At 36.7% G+C, this 19,462-nt stretch overlaps 6 protein-coding genes across 7 annotated transcripts in view; 1 reads left to right on the top strand and 5 right to left on the bottom strand.

The window, feature by feature from the left end:
- The window catches only part of LOC112082196 (putative glycine-rich cell wall structural protein 1), a 1,311-nt gene extending 700 nt beyond the window's left edge, over positions 1 to 611 (top strand). Inside the window, exon 2 of the mRNA XM_024149528.1 lies at positions 435 to 611. Coding sequence (XP_024005296.1) covers positions 435 to 508 — 74 coding nt within the window. The 3' untranslated portion in view covers positions 509 to 611. The remainder of the gene's footprint in view (positions 1 to 434) is intronic.
- Positions 612 to 813: 202 nt separating this feature from the next.
- Positions 814 to 3,441, bottom strand: LOC18010024. Its single transcript, XM_006391852.2, has 7 exons — positions 3,280 to 3,441; positions 2,648 to 2,892; positions 2,414 to 2,539; positions 2,179 to 2,337; positions 1,910 to 2,082; positions 1,654 to 1,759; positions 814 to 1,059 (listed from the first exon to the last, which is right to left on the bottom strand). The coding sequence occupies exons 2-7, from the start codon at positions 2,858 to 2,860 to the stop codon at positions 1,030 to 1,032; spliced, it is 807 nt and encodes a 268-aa protein (XP_006391914.1). The 5' UTR covers positions 2,861 to 2,892; positions 3,280 to 3,441; the 3' UTR covers positions 814 to 1,029.
- On the bottom strand, positions 3,377 to 5,972 carry LOC18009956 (pentatricopeptide repeat-containing protein At1g62260, mitochondrial). Its single transcript, XM_024149137.1, has 2 exons — positions 3,881 to 5,972; positions 3,377 to 3,784 (listed from the first exon to the last, which is right to left on the bottom strand). Exon 1 carries the CDS (start codon positions 5,947 to 5,949, stop codon positions 3,988 to 3,990), a length of 1,962 nt encoding a protein of 653 aa, XP_024004905.1. The 5' UTR covers positions 5,950 to 5,972; the 3' UTR covers positions 3,377 to 3,784; positions 3,881 to 3,987.
- Positions 5,973 to 6,787: 815 nt separating this feature from the next.
- On the bottom strand, positions 6,788 to 8,476 carry LOC18009955 (S-type anion channel SLAH4). Its single transcript, XM_006391850.2, has 3 exons — positions 8,288 to 8,476; positions 7,320 to 8,180; positions 6,788 to 7,224 (listed from the first exon to the last, which is right to left on the bottom strand). The coding sequence occupies exons 2-3, from the start codon at positions 8,148 to 8,150 to the stop codon at positions 6,955 to 6,957; spliced, it is 1,101 nt and encodes a 366-aa protein (XP_006391912.1). The 5' UTR covers positions 8,151 to 8,180; positions 8,288 to 8,476; the 3' UTR covers positions 6,788 to 6,954.
- A 2,048-nt stretch (positions 8,477 to 10,524) lies between these two features.
- LOC18010017 (S-type anion channel SLAH4) lies at positions 10,525 to 11,901 on the bottom strand. The gene is made up of 2 exons (XM_006391849.2): positions 11,041 to 11,901; positions 10,525 to 10,923 (listed from the first exon to the last, which is right to left on the bottom strand). Exons 1-2 carry the CDS (start codon positions 11,899 to 11,901, stop codon positions 10,627 to 10,629), a joined length of 1,158 nt encoding a protein of 385 aa, XP_006391911.1. The 3' UTR covers positions 10,525 to 10,626.
- A 2,317-nt stretch (positions 11,902 to 14,218) lies between these two features.
- LOC18009985 (aspartic proteinase A2) lies at positions 14,219 to 17,867 on the bottom strand. 2 transcript variants are annotated; one of them, XM_006391848.2, is made up of 14 exons: positions 17,832 to 17,867; positions 16,736 to 17,106; positions 16,573 to 16,633; positions 16,398 to 16,492; positions 16,192 to 16,304; positions 15,935 to 16,103; positions 15,811 to 15,850; positions 15,653 to 15,717; positions 15,455 to 15,568; positions 15,298 to 15,362; positions 15,061 to 15,217; positions 14,844 to 14,963; positions 14,652 to 14,740; positions 14,219 to 14,541 (listed from the first exon to the last, which is right to left on the bottom strand). In XM_006391848.2, the coding sequence occupies exons 2-14, from the start codon at positions 17,096 to 17,098 to the stop codon at positions 14,457 to 14,459; spliced, it is 1,536 nt and encodes a 511-aa protein (XP_006391910.1). In that variant the 5' UTR covers positions 17,099 to 17,106; positions 17,832 to 17,867; the 3' UTR covers positions 14,219 to 14,456. The 2 variants fall into 2 exon arrangements, with proteins under 2 accessions (XP_006391910.1, XP_024016023.1); XM_024160255.1 differs by having other exon boundaries at positions 17,709 to 17,832.
- Between the last annotated feature and the right edge of the window lie 1,595 nt (positions 17,868 to 19,462).

The following is a 19,462-nucleotide window of genomic DNA, read 5'->3' as shown; positions in this document are numbered from 1 at the left end:
GGATTCCCTTTTTCTATATTGCCAGAAAGTTAGATGTCGAATGGATAAACTTACAAAAGAACTCGAACGAGAGGTTTATTATTTTCTCACACCCATCTTTGACTAGCTACATGTGATGTGATGTAAAAGTTAGATAGAAGAAAAAATTATAAAACAGTAGATCTGTAAAAAAAAGTTTTATATGTATTTTCCTATATTAACATATAGTTCTTTCACATATAGTTACATATAGAAAATCGAAACTGAATTCTACCATTAGAAGAAAAGAAAGAAAAGGATATCAAAGAAAAAGGAAAAAAAATGCTAAACCGGCATTGGAACGATTTTCGCTTCCTGTATATAACACAAAGCGCCTTAGCTTCTTAGAATTCTTCTCCCCTTCTCCCTCTCTGCCGGTTGATTCTCTCTCTCCATCAAATCCGGTGGTGGTGGAGGTGGTGGTGGTATTGATGGTAGCGCGAGTGGTAGTGGTAGTGGTAGCGGCAACGGAGATGGAAATATAGAGTGATGCAAATTTGTTGTTGGCCAGCTTTATATATATTTGAGTCCTTAGTCTAAGCTTCTTTATGTGTAATATACTATAGAAACAGTTTCATATCAAATTCCTAATATTTTCCGTTACAATGATGACTCGTTTCTCGTTTTGATACAGATCAATACATACTTTTATCACAATATCTATCAACATTAACGTATCAACGTTAACATTACTAAGTACTGTACTAACGCATCATAAACCTTCAACAAAAACAAAAAATTAACACATTTACTTTATAATCGTGGTTATGTAATAACTATATTTGATATATATAATAAACTAATAATGTTATGGTACTCTATTTATACATCACACATGCTACACTTTATTGTATGTATTACATTATCGGATTAATAAAACGATAGAACATTTTGACAAATAGACGATTCAAAGAACATCATATATAAACTATAAAGAGACATTGAATTACAGCTTAATCATTTAGTGTTAGGCTGTTAGCAATATCTAACGCCGTATACTGCAAATTATATTTAAACCCGTGGCCATTGAGGACTCACTACCTACAATAAACAAAGAATCAATTAAAAATCTCTTCTTCTTTTTTTTTTCCCTAAAATTTCAACGTTTTACAATTCGTTGTTACTAGCAAAACACATGATAGAAGCGAGAAATTCAATATGAGATAGAAAGTTAAAAAAAAAAAATAATCGAAATTTTTTTGATACGTCATTTATAATTAATCTATAAATTTCTCATACAAATTTTGAATGTCTTTCGAAATGTTATGTTTTTGTTAATAAGAAATACTATATATATCAAATAGTTTATCTTTCCAATAGTAACGCAAAATATTGTGTGATACTTGTCTTAAGTAAATTATAAATAAAATTAAAACGTTTTTATTTATAATTTCTATTTTTTCACATTAAGTAAGGGGTTTAAGTCATTTTTCATATTCAAATTGTAGTATTATTTGGAAAAAATAAACTATGATACTAGTATGTTTGGAAGACAAAAAAAAACTTAAAAGTGTGAAATTTTAGAGATTTAATTTTTCTAAGTCATTCAGTGGTTTAGATTAACAATCTGTTTAGATAAAAAGAAATAGAATAACAATTTAATTTTTTCAAAACACAAACAATGAGACTACTGACCTCGAGAGTGCTAAAGACAAGTCGCATTCGGCTAGCCACAACCGATGGCTCCTCCGCTTGTCCCATCACTGCCATCTGCTCCAACTGAAGAGTCTTCACCGGCAGCCTACACTCACCGATACTTCAGTAATGGCATTTTCGTAAATATACATACATTTTCACATTTTCACATTTTTCACAAACATTTTATTTTTCATCTTATTAAGATGGATAAAAATAACAAAACCAAACCAAATCCGAATACATTTGATCTTACCATGCCATTCCCCTAATATAGTATGCATTGGCTATAACCGCGCAAAAGCCTCTCCATTTACTTAGAATTTCATCGGAAACCGAAGGAGTCGATGACCATCTCACTACCGTTGGTTGCGGCGTACACAATATTGTTATGAATACAATGCTAAGCCACAATATGCATTCATCTACCTACAAAATCAAAACCACCAGCTTAAACTGACAAGGCAAAGTTAAGATCCGAATTATAAGACTTAGAGCATATCATCATTACCGATGTTAGCTAACCTCGGACAGCAAAATCTTGGATTTAGTCTGTGTGCTTCCGTGGTAACTCTCCACTCGTTCGATCTCTAAACCTGATTCTTGCATTGCCATAAGTTCTTTTCTTAAATCTTCTTCTGTGCAACCGAGTGCGTATGCGTTGACACCAGCGGAAATGAATTCCTTAAGACACACGAAAACATGTAAAGATCGAGAAGAGAGCAAATTCAGTAAAGAAAGAAAAGAAAAGAGCTTTTACTTTTAAGGTTTCGCCTTGACCACGTTCAATCACGGTCCTGTAACGTCTTAAGAGACTTATAGCTATGTTACGTGATGAACGGTACTCATCATCTGGTGAAACCGTGTTGTTGCGTGAGCGACAAATCTTGATGAAAACAACAAAAAAAAAATCAAGAAAATTGCTTAGAAGCTGTGTACATATATGGATGCAAAGCTTGTATAGAAGAAACTGAAACTTCAAAAGATCACTAACTATGAATCTCCTCTGATGATGAATTTGGCCTTGTGGATAAAAATATAAATGATGACACTTTACATTGCTCCGATGAACTTTTGCTCCCTTAGAGACAGAACAACTGCTAATCAGAGGACTAAAAAGCGCGGTTTTGTATCTGCGCAAGGCGGCATTGCAGCGAAAAGTAGTTTGGGATTTGTTGATAGTTCCCGAAGGATACGCAGCTAACATTTTGAACCATATCAATGAAGCAATGCCCTAATCTGTCACACACACACAAAAAAAAAAGAAAAAAAAAACAGAGAAATGAAACAAGTCTATTAAAGCAAAAGAGAGAGAAGGTTCTTCTTGAAGAACACAACTACTTAAATAATGTTCTAAAAAACATACTCCATATTTTAGCTTTCTATTGCATCTCAGTACAGTATTAGAGATTTCTACAAGGCAAAAAAAGGAAAAAAAAAACTCAAATGATTTAGAGATTAGCTTAATTTGCGATCATGGAATTTGTACGATCTAAGAAAAGAAACCAAAAGCTCTGTTCTTTGTAAAAGTCTCAAGAATCTCCTAAGCACTATCCAGAAGTACAGGACAACGAATTCACTAGATAATTACGATCATTTAAATTTATCTGAGTTTAAAAGGCTTACCCTTTTGAGAAACCCACATTCAGATACACCAAAACATATGCGAATTTAAGCTTCGACAAAGAATTGAATGAAAAGCAGAAACTATAGATTACACGCCTGTATATGTAAGAGGCGAATTTCAAGCCACCAATAGTTTGAATGGCTGCCAAAATTTTGAGTTTATCTGGGCTTATATTTTATGGTTTTTTGCACAAAACTGAGAGAAATGAAGAAGAATCATGGTCCTAAACGGCGTCGTTGAGCATATGGGAAGAGTCACCTTCTGATTGACAAAGCGGCTTCTCTTTTAGCTTTTCTATAGAAGAAACCTACGAGTCCAGAAGCAAGATTCTCTTGAAGTGAAGGCTTTTAGGGAATTTCTCCACAAAGACATAGAATTTTAGTTCTTGATCATCACCACACCTTTTCCTTCTCTGTTCTCCAGAGGTAGAAAATAACTTTTTAGCCTCCACATGCTTCTTCTCGCAGCTCTACTAGATTTGGACATCATTGATATCGCCAAATGCTGTTTAAGTGGATAAAAAAAATCATCTCTGAAGAAATTGACATCTTAACCAATTTAACACACAAGAGCTTCAGTGAAAAGAACCATCAAGAATACCTTTTATCGGTTTCTATTTGATCTTCACCGTACCAGCTCTCAGTTCTGATCCCAGTCATCTAGAGTTCAGTCAACTTTATGGTTTGTGAACACAAGAGAGTTGCTTTCTACGTTGGGGAGCCAACCCAGCTCGATGCTCTTTCTTTCTTGATTCTTTTACTCTCCATCTTCATTCTCACTTGAGAAGCTTCTTCCCACAATCCCATGTCTGCGAACATGTTGTACAGCAGTACATAAGGTGTCGAGCTCTCTGGTTCGAGTCTCGACAATGCTTCAGCTGCAACATGTGCGAGCCTTACATTGCTATAAATCCTACAAGCATCCAATAATGCACCCCATACCGTCCTGTCTGGCTCAAACGGCATACTCCTTATAACATCCATGGCCTCCTCAAACAGCCCTTGTCGACTCACTACATCGACCAGGGAAGAATAATGTTCCATCTGCGGCTCGATCTTGTACTCACTCACCATGGACATAAACTGTGCTTTAGCCTCATCAACAAGTCCAGCGTGAGCACAAGCGTTCAGAACCGAGACGAATGTGATGTGAGAAGGACGTATCCCGTTGCTTTTCATTGACCAGAACATATTCAAAGCCTCTGAGGCATTACCATGAAAAGCATACCCTCCTATCATTGCATTCCATGTGATTACTTCTCTTTTGAGTTTCATTTCATCGAAGATCCTCCTCGACTCCATTATATCGCCACATCTAGAATACATAGTGATAAGCGCATTGTGCACTGGAACATCGGGGATCACAGTCTTGAGGACGATTTGGTGCATCTGCATTCCTAACCTCAGATTCACAAGCCCAGTTGATACGCTGAGAAGAGAAGTTAGAGTATGAGGGTCAGGCTTCTCTCCTTCGATGTTCATCCGGATAAACACATCAACAGCTTCTTTGTAGTCCTTGTTCTTCTCGTAAGCTGCTATGATCGAGTTCCACGAGACTATATTTTTCTCAGGCATTCTTTCAAAGTAGTCACGAGCGAGCTCTACATTGCCAACGTTAGCAAAACCAGAGACCATCGTGTTCCACGAGTGTGTATCGCGGTTTGGCATTTTCGAAAACAGATCAAAAGCCTCTTCCATGTTAGAAACGTGCACGTATCCATCGATCATGGTGTTCCAAGATATCGTATCGCGGTGTTTCATCTGATCAAATAGCGACCGCGCAGAGACCACATCACCTACTTTCAAGTAGGCTTTGATCATGGAGTTCCAAGACACGAAATTTCTACGGAATCTCTCTCTAAAGTCTCCACCTTGATCATCACAGAGATCAGGAATCTGATCAAATAGACGTCGAGCTGCTTCTACTTGTCCTCTCTGTCCATATCCTACAATCAAAGTGTTATAAGCATACACCAAATCTTCCTTCCCTGAATCGAAACTCCCGTATTGACCCAAAACCCACGCAGCTTCTTCAAGTTTCTCGTTTTTAATAAGACCCGAGACAAGCGCACATAGAGAAGACGAATCCTTCTCGGGCATTCTCCGAAACAGCTCAATCGCGCGATTCGCTTCACCGTTCTGGCAAAAACCAGTGATCATGGCGCTACACGACACAGAATTTCTCTCAGGCATCTTCTCAAATAGCAACAGAGCTTCATCTATCCTCCGATTCCTCGCATAACCACTTATCATAGTGTTCCAAGTAAAAGAGTCTCGTGAAGGCATTTCATCGAACAACTTCCTTGCTTCCTCAAGAAACTTAACCCCGCCACATGAAACGTAACCCGAAATCATCGTGTTAAACGTCACAACGTCTCTCTCGGGCATTTCGTCGAACAGCTTCCGCGCCTGAGTCATTTCCCTCCTCTTCACGTACCCGCTTATCATCGTGTTCCATGTCACGGTGTTCTTTGCCCCCAGTTTTCCGAAAATCTCTCTAGCTTCGGCGATATAACCCGATCTTATCATCTGGTTTAACTCCTTGTTCGTCGCTCGAAAACCCAAGCTTGACGAAAACGAAGAAGAGATAGAGTTTGACCATAAACATTTGAGACATGATGGTCGATACGCCTTACTGAAAATCAACAAGAAAACGCGTGATCGGCTCATCGTCGTCGACGGCGAAGAGCTCGAATTGCAGCGATCAAAAAACTCAAAAGCCTCTGAAGCTTCGAAATGGAGATGGTCGAATCGGATTTCACAGGATGTATTGAAATGGTCCGGTTTACAGTGTTTGAGCCGGGAATATTTCGGTTAAAGTAGAGAATTTCCGGTTTATGAAGTTTGAACCGGGGAACAATATCGGTTTGGAAATGATTCGTGACAAGTTCTAACGGTCGGGATCTGAGTCCTTAAAACGCCGGTGGACGGAGAAGTCTTGTAATTTACGGAAATAATTCTGACCCAGAAGCTTTTGATTCACGGATTGAGAAACCCTAGATTCGCATTCTCATCTCCAATCAATTTTGGTCGCATCAACCACAATGCATCAATTTCGGAAGACGCTGTGGTAATCGCGTTTTCTTTCAAAAACGCCGATTAGGAAGCTTTTGATCGTGGGGCTAGATCGAGTGAGGCGTGGACGTGGACCGATGGTGGTTAAAACCGGTTTTGTGTGGTTTTGGTTTCAAGCGTGTATGAAGCGTTGGATCGATGAATGTGACAGATGAAATTGGGTTTTGGGTTTTGAATCGATTTTGGAAACTTTGTCTTCTGATGTGTATTGGTGTTTTCTTGCAAAAGGTGTTTCCTTTTCTTGTCAATTCATAAGAAGGAAGAGCATGGAAGCTATTAAGAAGCAAGCACTGGGTTTTGAAAGTGCAAAGGCTAGAGCTTTATATGAAATTAGAAAGCTGGAAGCTGAGAAGACCCTATTGCAAAAGAGAAAAAGGAGTTAAGAATCTGAAGTTGAAACAATGTTTAAACAAGTTCGGACTGAGTAATCCTCTGCAGAAGCAATCCGAAGTGTTCCTTATTGAGTTTTGTCTATGCAAATTGTATAGCTGGTACATTTCCAAATAGAAAACATAGCTAGTTCTTATTTCTATACCATATATGTAGCTAATAGAGACTAGATGTGGTTTACAAACTCGCATTGAATGAAAGATTGGCTTTTTATTTGTCTTTTGGAGCAGTAGCAGACCAGAGGACAGGATCGCGTCTGAGTAGTCTTTTGCTGTTTGCTACTGTCAGTAACATCACACCAAGAAATATCAAAACTGATATGGAAGAGAAGATGAACATCAAAGCAGAAGCGACCTGGTTATTCACCTCTTGCGCATACTGAACCGAGTCTAGAGCAAGAAAGGTGAGTGGGAACGAGTAAGCCCACCATGCCACATTGAATCTTTTTATCGACTTCTTCAAAAGAGTTGGCCTACAAACCTGAAAAATGTTAGACAACAACAACAAAAAAGAAAAGGAGTCAAATGTCTAGTCATACGGTATTCTGCTTTGGTTTTTTGTTTCTTGAAGCTTACCAGTGAGGTGAAGATGAAGAGAGAAAGGAAGAACAACATCTTCGCTATAGTATCAAAGCTTCCGCAAATAGCGTTCCAAGCTAGACTTGCAGTGGCTGGTGCAGCAAAGAACAAGAAGAAAACCGGCCTTAGCGTGGTTGGGAAGTTGTTTCCACCTGGTAGGCGTTGATAGAGCGTAACAAAGATAACCAAATAGTGAACCATCCCGAGTGTGAACAAGCCTAGAGCACACTCCTTCCAACCCATCTCCGCTGCTCCTCGTGCAGCCACTAGGTTTGCGATTACTGATACTTGGCTTGCCGGGTTTGCCATCACCGACAAGAACCTCTTCTCTGTAGTGAACCACTGGCCATAGAGCTTTAAGTCTAGGGTCAAAACTGGAACAGCAAACACCCAAAATAGTGTCTGATACATAACGCTGTGTGGTTTCATCATAGGAGCTGATTGAAGCAAGAGAAGGCTTGAGATGGATGGAGCGTAAAGATAGTTCACTCCTATGTAGTGCAGAAACTCCTCCTTTACCAACTCAGAGAAGTAAACACACTTGAAGGCATAGAGGAAACAGAGCGACACTTGTGTTGCAAGTGCTAGATACCACAGGAGATAAAACGCCATAGACGGGAGATTGCTATGCAAATGGACCATTATCTTCCACAACAAAGCTTGGCTACAAAGAGAAAGGCTTATTCTGAAATAGCCCGCGTGGAGACTACTCAGAACAGACTTGAGGACAATTGGTTCGGCATCAGCGAGGTTGGTATACCTCTTTTTCCTTCTCGGGTAATCAATCTTGATTTGGATTAGTTGACTAGGAGTTTTCAAGCTTTCCATCTCGATGTAATGGCTTTGGTTGGCTCTAACCTTAGGAAATAGTTCTTATATTAAGCAGAGGAATCAATAGCTAAATGGAGACTAGTTCTACAAAACAAAGCAGCCGTGAACTAAGGCAAGATATTGTTTGAATATACCTGAATATTTTGCAGCAAAATCCAAGATTGTTTAGCACTATAAATATGGTGTTCTTTACATGTATCCACACGTACACAAACCAAGATTAGTGTCTCCAAGATTCTTTATTGAATCCGTAGAACGGATTGCTTTCAAAATGTTGGAGTTGTGTCGCGTGAAATCCCCGTTGTATCTCAAGTTGACTTTTGTTCTTCCTCAAAAATAGGTAATAATGTTTCCTTACGTGAAGATTCCTTGTATATATAAAATAATTCATGTGGATCCTAACAACCCTTTTTGATTATGTCACGATAGCACACATATAAATCTAGAATTATTATTTTATTGATGCTACAATATCAATGACAGTAAGAGTTTGGCTGCAAGTGGACAACTTGACTGGTCAGATCGATAAACACACGACCTAAAACCCAGGAAAAAAACAAATGACTTATAGAACAAATCCACCATCTCACTGGCTCGCATGTCAATTCGATATTTTTTTATTGTTACTATTTAGGCTGAGATATATATATTTTTTTTGAAAAAAAATATCAATTTGAAAAGGTTATGTGTACTTATATAAGTTTCCCTCTTTTTCTTTGTTTGACTTTGATATTTGATTATTTCCAAAGTGAATCCTGACAAGAAACTATTTCGTTTTACACTGACTTATTTGCACAAATAGTCATTTTCTGACTTTCTTTAGTTTTCAGTCATTTTCATTTTTTTGTCTTATTTGGATAAAATGGCGATTTTATCACTACCTCTGATTGGTCCGTACGGATTACCGTATAGGCGTATAGACTTGACTATTCACCACAAGTTTTTTTTTCATTTTGTAAAAGTCTTATACGTATCACAAAGATAAATTAGAATATGTACTAATTGGCGCAAAATTAGTCAATTTTTTTTTATATAACTACAAGCTAAAAGAATCTGATTTTAAGTAAGTATTATAGTTAGGTACTAGGAACTTTTTTCCTAAATTTTGTACCATTCATCTGCTAATTCTAGTAGGATTTGTTTCCACTATATGATTTTTAGTCTTTGAGCAGCATATGGTTAGTAAGTGATGTTTCTAACCGGAGCTCATGCATGTGTTCGTTTGAGAACATAATCCCCTCCTAATCGAAAATCTAGTTAGAGGGTCCTAGAAATCTTAAACTTAAGAAAATCCGTAGACCATACCCATTTGGTACTTAAATTGCTTTTGTAGCCGATTTGATATACATGCACCAGTTGCATGTTCAACCATGTATATTAGATCACGGAAATGTGTTTTGTTCCCTAATACGTTATTCCACTGCTTACGTTTGATGTCGTTAAGATACAAAGATTTATCGATAATGTTTATTGTTTAAGTAAAATAATTGCTTCTGTCTTTTGCTTTATGTTCTTTGTTTATTGTTTAGCCATGTTGGCTTTGTTATCATATTGTAAACAATTCTTGTTTTTATGGACACTAGCAAATCTATATAATCTTGCTTGACAAAAAAATTGTTGTTGTCATTTGGTTTTGCCAAGTTGAAAGTCTTCATTAAAAATGATTTCTGATTTTTCATTAAAAGTTACTCCCTCCGTTTCATAATAAGTGTCGTTTTAGATTTCATTTTTTGTTTCAAAAATAGTGTAATTCTGCATTTTCAATGTAACTTTTTACTCTTATTTCCTGTTTTATCCCTCATTTAAAGATTATAATATTTGTAATTAAATGTTATAAAATATATTAATTAGGGATATATTTGTATATTTTCTTAATTTTTTAATATGTGTGAAATGTGTCAGAATGACACTTATTATGAAACGGAGGGAGTATTTGTTTTCAGTAATTGATCACTACAGCATTGTAGACTACAATTTATGGTATGGGGTTTTGTGTAGACGCTTAGATCTCCTGAATTTGAGCTCAGCAGAATACATGCTGATGAAAAACAAATTGGTTGAAGATATTTTGCCAACACGTTACTCTGATTATATCCTCTTTCGTGAGTAATTAATGTTCATGACTCTATAGATTGAAAACAAAAATTATGAACTGAGTGAAGGTGTGAATGTTTTCAAAATTGAAGAAAATTGGTGTCCGTTGTTTACGACTCTTTTTTTGGGGCATATATATTTATTTTTCTATAGTAAAGGTAATTTCATAGGCCATGAAAAGCTACAAGAACTAATACGATAAATATGGAACTGTTTTGGTGAAAACAAAAGTAGGTCTTCTCACAACTTCTTTGCATTGGGGGACAAGTTTCGGATCACACGTCTGATTTCGGTGACTAAACTTCAGCTAAGTAAAAAATGATCAGATGCATCCCTGAAAATTGTAACAAACTTCATGTTTTTAGACTAGCTTTGGTTACTAAGTCGCATTGAGCGGCGATGATTTTTGCTTGTCTTTTGGAGCAGTAGCAAAACCAAGGACAGGATCACGTCTGATCAGACAACTACTGTTTGCTGCTGTCAGTAACATCACACCAAGGAAGATCAAAACTGAGATGGATGAGAAGATAAGCATCAATCCAGAAGCAACCTGATCTTTCACCTCTTGCGCATACTGAACCGAGTCTAAAGCCAGAAAGGTGAGTGGGAACGAGTAAGCCCACCATGCCACATTGAATCTTTTCATTGACTTCTTGAAAAGAGTTGGCCTACACACCTGAAAATGTTAAAACAAAGAATGTAAGTTTCTTGTCACACGGTTTTATATTTGAATTCTTGGTACTGAATCCAAGAATAGTTATTTTCTTGGTGTGTTGTAACTTGTAAAACTTGCCAAGGAAATGAAGATGAACAGCGAAAGAAAGAACAACATCTTCGCTAGAGTATCAAAGTTTCCGCAAATAGAGTTCCAAGCCAGACTTGCCGTGGCTGGTGCGGCAAAGAACAAGAAGAAAACCGGCCTTAGCGTGGTTGGGAAGTTGTTTCCACCTGGTAGGCGTTGATAAAGCGTGACAAAGATAACCAAATAGTGAACCATCCCGAGGGAAAACAAGCATAGAGCACACTCTCTCCAACCCATCTCAGCTGCTCCTCGTGCAGCCACTAGGTTTGCGATTACTGATACTTGGCTAGCCGGGTTTGCCATGATCGACAAGAACCTCTTCTCTGTTGTGAACCACTGGCCATAAAGCTTTGTGTTGAGGGACAAGACTGGAATGCCAAACACCCAGAAAAGTGTCTGATACAAAATGCTGTCTGGTTCCATCATAGGAGCTGACTGAAGCAAGAGAAGGCATGAAATGGATGGAGCGTAAAGATAGTTCACTCCAATATAGTGCAAGAACTCTTCCTTCACCATGTCAAAGAAGAAAACACACTTCAAAGCATATAGAAAACAGAGTGAAACTTGTGTCGCAAGTGCTAGGTACCAGAGGAGATGGAACGCCATATATGGGAGGTTGCTACGCAAATGAGACATGCTTGGTGAATCAGGCGCGATCATTATCTTCCACAGCAGAGCTTGGCTGCAGAGAGAGAGGCTTATTCTGAAATAGCCTGCATGGATACTACTCAAAACAGACATCAGAACAATGGGTTTTGCATGACCGAGGTTAGTATCTCTCTCTTTGCTGCTGGATATTGAGTTATCAATTTTGATATGAACTTCTTTCACAGGAATTTCTAAGCTTTCCATCTTGGTTTATCGATGGATTAGAGAAATTAATAAATGGCTTGTTTGACTCTATGCTTTCCTAACCTTAGGATAGAGTTTTATAGGCAAATAAATCAAAGCTACTGGAGAGTAATAATGAACAAAGCTGTGAATTAGGCATAGTCAGTTAGTTAGTGTTTGACAAAGATGTTACTTAAAAAAAAAAAGAGTAATGGAATCTCATAAGGATAACAACTTTAAGTAACATTGGTTAAGTTCAATAACATGTACTATACATAATACATGTCAACATTTCTTGTGTTAAGCATCATGAATACTTTACAAATTAAGCCATTCCAGTTGATCACTTTATAAATTAATCTTATATATATCCTGCTTTACCTAACTGGTACCATTATAATCGTACCGGGTTATTAGGTTTTCTTATCACTATCTTTAAAGATAGACTGATGGCAGCGACCCACTAATTATCAAATTTATTTCAACTTTCTATTATATGTAAATAAAACTAGATAAACAATTATTTTGTAGTAAAAGATGATAAGCTTTTTCTAGTACAGATGTATTCACCTATTATCGAGGTCAAGAGCCAGTACGTAAGCTCAAGGAATAGCTCGCACGTTTTGTTAGCCATAACAGAGCATAAAAGTGGTGTTACAAAGAAGGTCCTAATAGTTTAAGAACTGTGGTTTTGGATAATTTTAATAAAAATCATGTGTATTGTATATATAAGTGCATTCTTAGCCTTCACTTTGTTTGGTATTCTGATTATTAGAATTGTCTATATTATCAAGACTGTAACTTCTTACGTAATATGTTATGTGTTATATACCACCAGATAAGTGGGCTAGTGGTTAAGTGCAGGGGTTGATCCTATGTGCTCTTAGATCGATTCCCGGTGGGAGGAATGATTTACGTCATGTCACCAGGTATTAGCAAAGGCTGGTCCCGGGTCGTGGGGGGGAGTAAGGCCCAGACCCGAACCTCCTTCTAATTAAAAAAAAAATGTTATGTGTTATACTTACGTACTATATTATGTGCTATATGTAGAGAATGAAGAAAATAAAAAAACATTTGAATTTCATTGTTAAACTAAAGGAAGTTGTTTAATTAGTCAATTTGTTTTACAAAGTTGAAGTCTGAGTTCCGACTTTCATTAGATGATTATTTTATTTTTTTGCCACCAACTTACTACGACATTATAATGTGGGGTTTGTGACTTGTGTAGATGCTTATATTAGCTGTTTTTGCTTAGGAGTTTTTTTTTGTTTGGACACCAAATTATGTTTATATATTTATCTATATATATTGGTGAATGGTGATTTAGTTTACGATAGAAAAGAATAAATGGTGGGAGACATTTGGATAAATGAGTCATGGGGCATATATGCTGAGTCTTTTACAAGCAAGTGTTGATAATAGCAATGAATAAATACATGGTCGAAGATGTTTGAATAAATGCATTGAAGGGGCAATAACATTAATAGGATGTTGAAATTCTTAACCATTGAACCTTTTCTTTGTTAGGAAAATGTTGAAACAATTGGAAGTAGTTGTGTTTCCCCCAAACACTGAAGCATCTTTCGTGATGACATTCAGTACTTGCAATTCAGTGGTTTTGATTGAATTACTGAAAATGGACATCCAAATCATATCAACTTATAAAAGAGGAGGTTATTTGACTAGCACGGAGTTAGAAACTCCACAACGAATATAAGCTTATTCAATATATGATAAAAAAAATTTTTAAAAAATTGTCTAAAATTAATCGCATCAGGTTATGAAGATGAGTGATGGTCAAGAAACATATTAGAAATATAAAAAAAATATAGAGAAATCTAAAGTGTAGGAAGTCTCGCTTAAGAACCATCCAAGATCAGAAGTTTTTGTTTGGTTTAATCCGGTTCTTGGTTGAACCACATAACTAGACTAAACAATATAACATATCATACTTATTTTAATTTGATAAAAAAATAAATCATTTTTTAATTTATAAAAAAAGATATTAGAAATCTTTTAACTTTATCAAAAAGGTAAAATATTAGAAACAATTTCATTTGGTCATAAATATAGAATACTATAAGTATTTGTCTTTTGATTTAATGGTCGGTTTGCCTTGTTTGATTAGTATATAAAACGCCCAATTGTACAGCTTTTAGCCTTTTACCAATGAATGAGGTTCTTTACTATAAGCTTCAACATATTTTTGTATACCACACAAGAAAGCTAAATACATCTGATCTAATAAGAAGATAGTAAGTGTATATCGTTTTAAAACTTTATAAGGCAGAAATGAGTAGAAACAGTAATGTCAATATCTCAAATTCTTAAAGACGAGATTGATTATAATTACTTTCAGCCTTTCAGGATTATAAAGTAGCCGAAACAACTTAGCACCGAAATTAACAACACCACAAAAACTTCAACTTAGCACCGAAATTAACAACACAAAAACTTCAACTAAGCACCGGAATAATTACAGAAGCTTAGAGAGAGAGAGTTTAACTCAACTCAACAAGTACAAAGAGGTTTCACAACACAACAAAGCTCTCACACAAACACATAAACAAAAAGACCTACGCAGCTTCTGCGAAGCCAACCTGCTCGTTGCCAAAGTCAAAAACAGTATGATATCTTCCCATAAACACATCACCCAATATCCTGCACAAAGATCAAGAATAAAAAAATCAGATGATTCTCAAATTGTAAAGGCGTTTGCGTTTTAGTTTTAACATATGTGTATGATTTTTTTTGTGCCAAAAGTCGTTTACCAGAGAGGTCCACGAGGTGGAGGGATGTCAAGTGCGGTAAAGCCGCTTATGCACTGCGCCACTGGTCCTTCCCCAATCTTAAGTACATACTGTTAACTCCCACAAACATTTATCAGTCAAGATACTCAAAATGCATACATAAATGTTCAAAATGTTACAAGATGCCTCAAATTTTGATCTCTCAAACAATACCTCTTCTGGAGCAAGATCAAAGACTTTGCCTCCAATGGTGAATGACACGGTAGGCATCGTAGAGAGTTGTGAGCAGTCAACAGCAGACTCTCCGTTTGGACTAGGCATGCGCTCGCATATCTGTGGATTTCACGGTTTTTGGGATCAGAACAAGAATATTCTCAATGCTATAATATTTCAAGAAGACAGTATCAAAACTGTCATTAGCTCTTCTTACGTCATTAATGTAGTTCACTATGCGCTCTTGAGTCATGTTCTGCTTTAGTTGGCTTTGTATCCACACAACCGCCATTTCACATGCAACACAACCAGCATCTCGAAGACCTCTAGGTGATTTGGTGTCTTCCTTGTCCACCACGGACTCAATCCCCATGCTAAACATAACACACAAACAATATATAAGAGAAGACCTTGAAAATGTGTCTATTGAAGAAAAATTCATTGGATACTTTACCTGACCCCGTGGGTGCCATCAAAAGTGCAAACACCGATTTGCGAGCAGATCTTCTTTGGTTGAGTCTGAAAGGAGTATAAAAGATTTGCATAAAGAGAATACAAATATGATTAGTCGCTAAGTTGGTTCCAATACCAAAATAAACGATATTTCTTACCTCAGCCAAAAGTAAACTCAAAATGGTCTGTCCATACTGATCAACAACAGTCTTGCACTGCTGGCTAACAACTCCAGATGCTCCAATAGCTTTGTTTATCATGGCAACCACAGTCTACGCATAAAGATAACAAACAAAAATGGCAAGTTTTAAGAGCATGAGCATATACTATGAAACCCTTTGATGATTCTTGCTTACCGTTGGCCCTGCGATTAAAGATGTTCCAGAATCTGCTATGGCAGAACAACCACTTTCACAGTATCCTGTTATAAAAAAACAGAATCATGCTTCACATTTTTCTAAAAAACAACTATATATGGAAGAAAGAAAATGAGATAAACAACTGATACACGCACCAGTAGATTTACCGGCAATGAGAACCTCACCCATGTCGAACTATTACCAAAAAATAGCTTGAATGAGACGTGATATTTACGAAACAGATCATAGCAAACCAAGACAGACAGATAAAGAAGCAACCTGCCAGTAACCCCTTTGTGTCACAGGAACATATGTATGTTCTCCCTTGAAATGTTTTGGATCAACACCACCGAATACAATTTCACCACCTTCTTCGCTTTCTATATCACGGTTAAGCCAGAATGAAAACAAAGGCTTCTTGATAAGGCCTTGATTGAGCATATTGTACCTGTAAGAAACAAAACTCTTTGTTGTCAACACATAAACAAGAGTGTGTGTAAGTAAGTAAACGAGACAAAAAGTGCACGCACGCATACCAAACAGGAGTGGCGTTTCCAACGGAGATCTCTTGGAATCCAAGACCAAGAAGACCATCAAATTTACCCACCAAAAATGTTAAACCAGGCTCACTGGTTGCCTCAATAAACTCCTGATAAGATAGATGATGACAGATAGTAAGGTCAATCAATCTGTTAATAACATATAAAGCGTTAAAAGTAATGTAGAATGGATAGTAATTGACCTGATCTTGGACAACCAAATCACCAACTGTAACAGCATCATAACTAAAGAAACCAGAGACTGATCCAGAACCGTAACGAATTGCGGCTCTTTTTCCTGGTCATACACGTAGTTTTTAGAGATTAATATTTCATCTTAAGATAAAAATGTATTCCAAGAACTCTAACAAAGCGTACCATTCTTTTTATATGTGCTTGAAAGCGAGGACCTGTACTTAGCATGAAAGAAACAGGACAGCTACATAAAAAGGAAAGAATACAACAAGTTTTTCTCTTAAATTAGTCTCAACCACACTTTAAAAAGTTTGTGAACCAAATGCTAAAAGAAGATTAAGCTCACCGAGAAATAACATTTCCCTGAAGGTACCCAAAGATTAGAGCTTCCTGTGTCGAAAATCACTGTGAACTTCTGCGGTGGAGTACCGATAGCAATCTCACCATAGTACTGAGCATCCAAGTAATTCTTCAGCGCAACGATATCAGCATCTCCGGAATCTCCAAGAAGATTGTTATTTGAACGAATCTCTTTTAGTTCTTCTTGCTTGGAACCAAAGCGTGCGGCAAGTCGATTGTTAGGATCCAACTTCAGTTTTTTCAAGCCAATTCTGAATGTTCCATCGTTTCTCTCATCAGAAGAGGCAGAACAAAACAACATGAACAACACAAAGAGTGAAATTGCAACTGTTCTCGAGTGTATGCCCATTTTTCCACCTTTTAATCAGTTGACATAAAAAAGGAAATTAGACTACAAAGATCAACAATACGAAACAGATAAAAGTTACAAGAACATGCAACTCAACTAAGAACACTGTTAATCACATTTTTCCACGTTTTCAAGACTTTCTATCTCACTAAACCAACCTTACATCAGTAAAAAACTAGACATTTTGATAAAATCTAGAATCATTCAGGCCAAAAAGCATAAAACCATATCAAAAGTGATTTCAGTGACAACCTCCACGAAATTCTATAAATCCCAAGAATATTTCTTATTTTTTCAAGAAACATAAACGATTAATAACACGAAAATGTAACAAATCGAAGGGGGAGCCAAAACAACACAACTTTTCTCTAACAAAAAAGAACGAAAAATAACAAAATATACATATTTTAAAAATGTACACCATAACCTCTGAAAACAAAACGACCCTAAAGCTCCAATCAAATCATCTCAGTTGAACAATAAAGAAAAAAAAATATACAAAACAGACATGCAAAAACACACCAGCATTCACTAAATAAATATCCAAGAGAATCAAAACATGGATCATCCATTTAATTGAATAACATCGAGAAAACGAAATTAATAGTACCAGACACTGGAAACAACAGTAGGATTTATCCACAAAAAAAACACTGCGATAATCAAGAAAATGATGGGGAAGGAAACGAGAAATAGTAATGAGATTAATAAGTAGAAGTGAAGAAGAACTCACCAAGAAAGAAGTTTAAGCAGTAGCAGATTCTCAGAAACTATGAGGAAAAAAAAAACGGTTTCAAATATCGAGGCAAATATTGCTAATATGCTGCCACGACATTTCCAGCGGGTCCCACATAGTAAAACCAGTAATAGAGATACTTCAATCCTGACCGTTAGATCTACCAGCATATAATGTTTTTTACCGTTGACGACTTGACGTGTGTGATAAGATATGGCCCACCAACTCATGTTGCACTCAGGATGTCCTCCAGCTTAGTTCACGTGGTCTTTCGACTTTCTAACCGTATTTATACGATTTTGTTTAATTAAAATTAAAGAATTAAAATTTCTATGAATTTTAGTTATTCAAGACTGTGTTATCGGATTAGATTTTTTCAGTTTATTGATTTCTTTTTATTTTCATTTAAGTGTTAGTGATTCAACCTTACTGCAGTTTGTTGGTAAAATCATTTGAATGAAATTTCATAGAATTTTTATTAAAACAAAAGAAAGATAACAATGGTTTAATAACTGTGAGAACGACTACATCTTACTAATAACATTGTATTTTAACTATTTTTATAGATCGTTTTGAAATACTTTTTCTATGTTTTTAATTGCTTTTAAGTACTTTTATTACGTTTTTTTAGTATTTGTAGTTCCAATACTCTTTTCATATAACTTAGGGAAAAGCTTAACAAAATGGATAGAAAACCAGATTTCAGCTCAGAATCAAACCGTCAGAAGTTCACCCCTGATTGAAGGTCTTCTCACCGTCTGATCCAGCTCAAATTTGGAGATCTTAAAGATGGAAGTATCAGTTTTCCAGCACACTTTACAGTTTGGCAATCCAACGGTTCAATCAAAAGATACGCGAAGAGCAAGATGTCCCGTAAACCAGCCGGCAATCATTTTCACCTGCGGCCAACAAGCAATTTCCCGCGGTCAGAAGCACCGCGACCGCGGCCAGCCATCCATTTCCCGTGGTCACAGCCATCCCAACCGCGGCCAGCCAACTCCGAGCCCGAAGGCCCATTTCTGAAGCCCACAATGATTCCCTCATTTGGAGAAACCCTAAGTGACGCCCAGAGATGTCTTGAATACTATAAATACATGTTTTAGGAACCCTAATCGATCATCATCTATCATTACTTCATATTTTTCTTATTGTTTTTGCTTTAGCTTTTAGGGAGAGAGAGATTTGTCTCTTGAACCCTTGTTCTTTCTTTTTCAATTTCGGTTTCTATTCTACTTATTAATACTATGTTTTTGATTTCGTTCATTATGTCTGAGTAGTTTTATTGTTGGGATTAAGGGATTTTTGATGGGGATTTATATGTTCGATGAAGATTCCATGAGCTTTTGAGCCGAATCTTAGAACTTTTTCTTCTGAATTCGTTTTTACTGCATGAGAGTAGCGTCATGAACTACAATCTGATCCAGATGTTGGTGACACGAAATTGTTCATCCGGTGTTAGATCTAGTTTGGGAGAGCAAAACAAACATAGGAGTGGAAACCTACCTATAGGCGATTTGTGAATGCTGACGAGTCTTAAACATAATGCATCTCTTCTTTTCCAGGGCTAGAGTGGAAACCTACTGGTCAGGGTTGAGAGAGATAGTTGTCTATGATCACGACAGTGACGT

This window comes from Eutrema salsugineum, unplaced genomic scaffold (genome assembly GCF_000478725.1).
Source record: "Eutrema salsugineum unplaced genomic scaffold, Eutsalg1_0 scaffold_8, whole genome shotgun sequence".
NCBI lineage: Eukaryota > Viridiplantae > Streptophyta > Magnoliopsida > Brassicales > Brassicaceae > Eutrema > Eutrema salsugineum.
Note: the sequence above shows the minus strand (reverse complement) of the source record. Positions and strands in the feature narration are given on the sequence as shown.

Bases quoted from the DNA above. Each gene is read 5' to 3' on its own strand.
- LOC18009956 (XM_024149137.1), bottom strand. From the start codon at position 5,949: ATGAGCCGATCACGCGTTTTCTTGTTGATTTTCAGTAAGGCGTATCGA.
- LOC18010024 (XM_006391852.2), bottom strand. From the start codon at position 2,860: ATGTTAGCTGCGTATCCTTCGGGAACTATCAACAAATCCCAAACTACT. The intron at 2,540-2,647 runs GTTAGTGATCTT...GTTTTCATCAAG, and splicing joins ATCATCAGAGGAGATTCATA to ATTTGTCGCTCACGCAACAA. The intron at 1,760-1,909 runs GTAAGATCAAAT...CGGTGAGTGTAG, and splicing joins TATATTAGGGGAATGGCATG to GCTGCCGGTGAAGACTCTTC.
- LOC18009955 (XM_006391850.2), bottom strand. From the start codon at position 8,150: ATGGAAAGCTTGAAAACTCCTAGTCAACTAATCCAAATCAAGATTGAT. The intron at 7,225-7,319 runs GTAAGCTTCAAG...AACATTTTTCAG, and splicing joins TCTTCATCTTCACCTCACTG to GTTTGTAGGCCAACTCTTTT.
- LOC18010017 (XM_006391849.2), bottom strand. From the start codon at position 11,901: ATGGAAAGCTTAGAAATTCCTGTGAAAGAAGTTCATATCAAAATTGAT. The intron at 10,924-11,040 runs GCAAGTTTTACA...TAACATTTTCAG, and splicing joins TGTTCATCTTCATTTCCTTG to GTGTGTAGGCCAACTCTTTT.
- LOC18009985 (XM_006391848.2), bottom strand. From the start codon at position 17,098: ATGGGCATACACTCGAGAACAGTTGCAATTTCACTCTTTGTGTTGTTC. The intron at 15,569-15,652 runs GTAAGCAAGAAT...CTTTATGCGTAG, and splicing joins CTTTAATCGCAGGGCCAACG to ACTGTGGTTGCCATGATAAA. The intron at 14,964-15,060 runs GTAAGAAGAGCT...TGAAATCCACAG, and splicing joins TAGTGAACTACATTAATGAC to ATATGCGAGCGCATGCCTAG.